General features: G+C 45.3%; 1 protein-coding gene across 2 annotated transcripts; it reads left to right on the top strand.

The window, feature by feature from the left end:
* Positions 1 to 1121: 1121 nt before the first annotated feature.
* LOC136428229 (transmembrane protein 79-like) lies at positions 1122 to 6692 on the top strand. Of its 2 annotated transcripts, XM_066417570.1 has the most exons (5): positions 1137 to 1254; positions 2170 to 2293; positions 4338 to 4707; positions 4909 to 5122; positions 5468 to 6692. In XM_066417570.1, the coding sequence occupies exons 3-5, from the start codon at positions 4344 to 4346 to the stop codon at positions 5580 to 5582; spliced, it is 693 nt and encodes a 230-aa protein (XP_066273667.1). In that variant the 5' UTR covers positions 1137 to 1254; positions 2170 to 2293; positions 4338 to 4343; the 3' UTR covers positions 5583 to 6692. The 2 variants fall into 2 exon arrangements, with proteins under 2 accessions (XP_066273666.1, XP_066273667.1); XM_066417569.1 differs by lacking the exon at positions 2170 to 2293 and having other exon boundaries at positions 1122 to 1254.

The raw sequence follows: 6692 nt of genomic DNA on the forward strand, positions 1-6692 counted from the left end.
TTGACTCCCAACATTCTACGATGTAGTAATGGTTCAACACTGAAGTAAAAGAAAAGAGGTGGTTTACACATAAATGTACACTAACATCGTAAACTGAGTTCCTGAACACTACCCGCATTAATTGCTAGTCATGCGGGAGGCCATGTGCCATTGCGTGAAGTTGCGCTCTTAATCTCAGTTAATTACACATCCTATCCACTTGGGGGGCGACCTCGCTGCGATCTTCAATTTGGCACAGCGCTCATCAGCGAAGTTCATAGATAAACAGTGATCTTTTCGTGCCTTGTGTGTTAAGTTGTCTTGTCAGTCCTATTTTTACATACCGATTTAAAAAATCAAGGAGTACACAAATCCATTCAAGGCCGCAGCGAGATCGCTGTCTAGTGGAAGGGGGACTTTTAATTCAAGGGGGTGGAATGTGTGTGTGCGTGCGTGAGTGTGTTTGCGTGAGTGTGTGTGTGTGTGTGCGTGCGTGTGTGTGTGTGTGTGTATGTATGTGTGTGTGTGTGTGTGTGTGTGCGTGTGTGTGTGTGTGTGTGTGTGTGTTTGTGTGTGTGCGTGCGATGACACTGATAGTGTAAACTAAAACACGTGGACACTGCCTACATTACTGACCACGCGGGAAAACACGTGCAGGTACGTGAGAGTTACGTCCATGGCCTCGTCCAATAAAGCCTCATGGTCAGTCCGCAGACTCACATGTAGACACACGAGGTTTGCGGTTCGCTCGAGCATTTCCGGCTTTCGCCAGAGAAGTGGACATCCAAAACACCATGCCACGAGGTCTCCGACTGACCCATTTCTTTCCATGGTCTGGATTTGCTAGGAGCGCTCCGGCCATGCCGAGTGGTCAGCAGAGCCTGAGGGCGTCAACCCACCTGTCACTGTCCACTCCGTGTCCAGTTTTTCTGTGGGGTTTTCCGTTATACGTGTACAGGGTTTGGTCAGGTTACCAAAAGAACAGTTTTCTTCGTTGCCTGACGTTTCAGAAAATTAGAAAAAAGAGAAAAACCAGAGAAGGCAGAATCTTTTCTTACACGTATTTTTCGTACAAAAAGGGGCGTGGTCTACTGGGTCCCTCAGAGCGTTTGGTCGTGGGGGTGCGCTCAGTCACGTGACTACTGGTATATATGCGTTTTGCGAGGGCTGAAATCCCCACACTTCGTTACAAACTTGTGAAAGTCTGACTGAGACTGGACGGAAGAAATCTCCCGCGCTCCCACCACGTTCTTCTGTGACAACTTGCAAGACTTGGTGAGTTCTTAACCGTTTTATGTTAACAAGGATAAAATTTCAGTGGGATATTTGTACTCGAGCAAAAAACCTAACATATCGTTGTTTTGGTTTAGAACGTAAATTAGACGACTATATTTGCCTGGCTGTGAAGATAGCAAATTCACTTGCAGAGAGCACACATGAGGTAGCCGTGTTGAATCAAACCGACCCTGAGAAAAAAAGGACGGGGAAAGTTTTTGTACCCGCTCAGGAAACGCATTTTTGTGTTGTCTGTTCGGTTTTTCCCGAGGCAAAGTAAGGTGGGTGGCACCACGTACAGGTACAACAATCACCCTGAGCTGTAGATTATGTACTAACGTTGTTGTGGAGAAAAATGGAAATTTTCAAGACTCGCCTTAACAAGATTACAAGGTTCAAGAATATGCATTACACGGTCAAGTTGCCGTGTCGAGTTTTCGGGGAAAGTTGTTGGGCGCACGTTCCCTTATTAGCAGAATATGCTGCCGGAAATATGACTCATTCTTCACTTGTCTCATGCTCGGAGTCTCACTATCCCTTAAGTTACGTCCTGTGCATAATTTACAAACTTGTGATCATTAGTTACGCGTAGTTCTTCAGGAACTAACAGTTGCTACGTAATTTCTTGAGTAAAACAGTAGCTACGCAAAGAAAACTAGGCTAGATAGACCATGTTGACGGTAGTATGACCGTGCAAAAAAGACAAATCTGTTTTCATATATGTTCGGCTACTGTCAACTTTATATACAATATTTGCAACACTTCTTGACACTAATTTTGGAACAAGTGGATTCAAATTCGGCAACGTGGAATCGGGAACTACGTGTAGTTAAAGAAACAAAACTTTGTTTGATATATTCAATAGGCTAGGACGGATGTTAGAGGTAAGATTAAATGTTCTCGCATATATTCTAGCCTCGGCCATGCCTTTCTGCGGGGGTACGGATCGTAGAATTCGGCGACAAAGTTCAATGATTGGCCAGGAGAGCCAGTTCACGGGAAGGTCCTCCTCGGACTGCGCCTGCAAATGAAACCCTAGGTGACCAAACTAACCTGGCAATTATTCTCCATATAGCCTGGGCGAAGTCAGTCTGGTAGAGACTACATATATATATATGTGTGTATACAGCCATGAGAAATGCGAAGCTCTCTTATCGTTGCACGGGAAACTAACCAAGACAAATGTAAGACCGCCTTCTGCTGCGGGCCGTTCTCGCACAGCTGCTTCGCTGACACACAAAGAGCACAGTGCGCCAGAAGTAGAGCGGATCTAGCCATGGTAGCGTAGAGAACTTCCTGGAATACACTCGATATCACAACACGCTCAGTCCGGTACTACGGACTGCGGCCGGACCGCTTTGAGTTAAGTTCTGGTCATGGAGGCTCCGACAGGGTGCCGGTCGCGATGTATGCGGGAGTTTAATTTTGGGAAGTGCCAAAAGTAGCCCACAGGTGAAGCGCATTGGGAAGCCACAGATAGAAATAGCAGGGGAAAGACTTGTGACAAGAGACGTCGTATTTTGAGTTTTGAAGTAAGTTTTGAGTTAAACGATGCAGCACGATCGTGCTGGTGCATATGCTGGTATGTGATGGTAAGCAGTGATTTATACACAATAGACCCAGGCACCGGTAGGTACATTGTACAGTGTGTCATTAAGGGGCGTGGCATCAACTCACCTGGGGCTTCGCAGTTCTAAATTTGGAAAGGAGGAACAAAACTTTGGCCAGCAAGACGTGCGGGGAACAGTCGGTCTGCGCCTGCGCAAAAGAATTCCCACGAAGCTTCTTCCCCAGCGCGTGATTGGCCGGAACGTGGCACGATTCGCATGGTCAAACTTTTCGGCAATCTTTTGAAGTCCTCAGAAAAGGGGCACAACTTCCATCCCAACGCTACAACTTGCCATTTCTTTAATTCCTGGTCGTTACTTTATTTTTGATTTATTAATCTAATTTCGTTTCTGTCGCGTATGTTTTTAGAATGCGGAATCAATACAAAGCATTAAACTTTTTACCTGTGCTTTGTTTGCTCGATTTTTGTCTATGTGTTTTGTTTTTTTGGTGCATCAGTCGAAACACCCGGCGGCTACTACTTGCTTCTATCAACACATTTCATTGCCTCCTGTGATCATTTAACCTCATATTCTAACTTTGATGATTCTTTGTTTGTTTGACTCCCAAATTATAATTTTCTGGTCTGTTTCGCGCGAATTCGACAATTTTACACCGAGAATAAAAAGCATTGTCTTGCTATCATGTTTTCAGTCTATTTTTCATTGCCGACCAACAATTTTGCGAAGAGAAAGTAAGAGCCATAAGAGGCTCCGTGCTACAGGACGTTCTAACGATTGAGGATTACCCCATTCCAAGTGAATGATAAAATAGGTAATCGCTTCTCACCACTGACTGCGTACAAGACATGCATGCTTAAGCGAGGCCAGGTATTTGGCAATACTGGTTGTAGAAAATGACCCGTGTTAGTCCTCACCTACTGTTAATCGCCTATTGTTGACGACCCAACAATTTCACGACGGTCGGTGAGAAGGATAAGGACATCCGCCCGGCACGCACGACGTGTACTCGACCGCCTTGCGACTCATTCCCAATAAGAACGCTTCCGCCGAATTTGTAAACTGAGAGCGAAGCAATGCACCGTGGTCAATCGACGCGCACACGGCCGGTTGGCGCGAGGCGTTTGTTTACTACATGGTATATCCGTGTTTCATATACTGGCACGTCTCCAGCTCTGTTCGTGGATGAGCTATGTGACCTTGGCGAGGGTAAACAGGTGGCAGCTGGACCACTCGCAGCGACCTCTAGCGACGACTTGTTGTCCTTCCTGTTCGTTGCTTTTGGTACTGAAAACTCAATCAAAACTCTTATTGTACGAGTCACGGACACGGGCGTAGAAAACTTGAAAAATGATGTCCAAGCGACAGCATTTTGTTGTTTTAGGATTGAAATAAGAAGCGAACGCTTGCAGGAAGTCCCTATCTTGGCAAAGTTTAATTCACTGACTGGAAACCATAGCAATACCTGCGAGAGCGTTTGGCAGAAAGCCTGAAACTTTGTTCTTTTGTCTCCAGTTGACGATGGTTCTGCTAGCTGAGGGTGCCGGTTCCATGGATGAGAATGCGGAGGCCATGACTCTACACGCCAGGCCCCGGGCCAGCGTCGACTTCGGTGTCCAGACGGGAGGGCCGGGACTGGCTGCCAAGCTGTACGACTCCCCCTCACTACAACAGCGCCGGGTGTCCCTCATCACCCACCAGCCGCCGCTGAAGAAGGTGACCGTCACGCTGATTGTGACCGGCTGGTTGGTCGGGATGGTGGTGAAGGCCTCCCTCAACAAGTGGTCCTGGGTGCCCTGGACCACCCCTGCACTACCCGATATGACCGCTAGGATGATCTACTGCGCCCGCTGCCTGGCTGTGTGCACCATGCCTTTGGTTGCAGGTAAGATTTCTTAAAGTCGTTAAGAGACTTCTTAAACTTATGATATTTCTTATGATATTCATGATATCCCCCCCCCCCCCCGAGGAAAGTCAAGAGCATGTTCTAAAATCTGTTAATGTAAAACACACAGATTGCGACTTTCATAATGTTTTTGCGTTCTGACAAACACCTGACAATGTCCCCTTTTTACCCTCCCCACAGGTGTGATATTCTGCACCTACAAGCGCATCATGACGCCTGCCCTGGACCCACTGGCCGGCCACGAGCACTACGTGGAGGTGCACAGGCGCTACCTGGAGAACACCGTGGAGCAGTTCCTCATCATGGGCGTCAACCTGGTCCCCATGGCAACCACGCTGTCCCAGCAGTACCTCCCCGTCATCCCCGCTGTAGTGGCGCTCTTCCTCGTGGGAAGGTGGGACAACATTCAGATATTTTCATCTCACCTTTTGGTGTTGATTGATTTTGGTACAAAATTTATAAGATATCAAAATACAGACCCTGGGGTGAATAAAAAGACTATTTGTACACAACCAAGTGTTATATTTTGCCGTCGTTTCGGTGACCGCATGTCATCTTCCTCGGGGGAAATTCTGACTGGTTCATTTGCACTGCAGCTATAGGTGTCGCTGTTTACATGATGCGGTCCCAAAACGTTGGACCATCTATACAAGCTGGCAAAACTGTAGTTCATTCGTTTCTATTTGTGTAAAACGGATGGCACATTTTCTGACGAGTTTTTTGTCTGTCTGTTCTGCAGGATTACATTCTGGGTGTCGTACGTGTACCAGCGGTCCCAGCGTGGCTACCCGTACATGTTGTCCATGTACCCCAGCATGGCCATGTTCATGTACAACATGTACATGTGCCTGTAGGCCAGTACTAGCAACAGCAACAGCAACCAAACATGAAGTTAAGAACTTTAGATTTCATGATCAAAGTATCGTGGTATAAAATACGATGCTTTCTGATACCGGTGAAGGACCATTGAAATAATATACATAAACACTACATAACAAGGAATAATTGTATCATATACACTGATATGTAACTCAAACATATCTACTTTTTGAACTTTCATAGTTTGTACCATACTCCAATGAGGATGGCTTTACTCACAACCACTTCAATGTTCAGTATCACGATGCTCAGTCCTTCCTGAGCTACAGTAGTGTTACTTTATTTTGTTCAACACTTGAAATACTAGTAAGTGCCATTGTAAAGGTTTGTTTCTTTTAGATACTGTGAAGCAATATTTACACTTGTGACAGCCACGCCAGACTTCAGTACTTGGAAAGCTTGTAGTGTAATGTCCACAGAAGTAGGTTTGTTTTGGGACATTTGAGTGATAAGCCAGTTTAACTCAGGGAGCGCTTAAGTCTGGCTGGTAGATTGGACTAGGCTCTTATGAATGGCCAGAAAAGGTACAGATTGTATCAAGCAACTTCTCAGGGTAACAAGGATGTCTTGGTGGAATTGTTATAGTATCAGTACAAGACTGGGATAGGTGTGTGAGTGGGGCATGGTGTCAAGTATACTCTGTATTAATGCAAAATGTTCTGGCTTCACATTGTATCTGAATATTATTGGAAAGGTAGACAGATATAAACATTGCCTTCTAGCTTTTTGTTCTGTTGTGTAACAGGGTCCAAGCAAACCAATGCAAACCTTTTCACATGAATTACATTATCAGTCAGTACAATGCACTACTACTACGTAGGTATGCATGTTTGAATGTAACAATGCAAACTTTTTACATGGATTACGTTATCATTCAGTACAATGCACTACTATAGAGTAGGAATGCATGTTCAGATGCAGCACGGTCTCAATGCAACCACTTACACTTTCTGAATATATCGAATATATAGATACTTGTGTATAAAGGTATTTATCAGCTACAATGTATTTATCTGCAATCATTAGTGTGTAAGAACTGGTATGGTATGGTGAAGAGCAATATTTCAATAAATGTTCATTTTCAA

The sequence above is a fragment of the Branchiostoma lanceolatum genome, chromosome 2 (genome assembly GCF_035083965.1).
Source record: "Branchiostoma lanceolatum isolate klBraLanc5 chromosome 2, klBraLanc5.hap2, whole genome shotgun sequence".
Taxonomy (NCBI): Eukaryota; Metazoa; Chordata; class Leptocardii; order Amphioxiformes; family Branchiostomatidae; genus Branchiostoma; species Branchiostoma lanceolatum.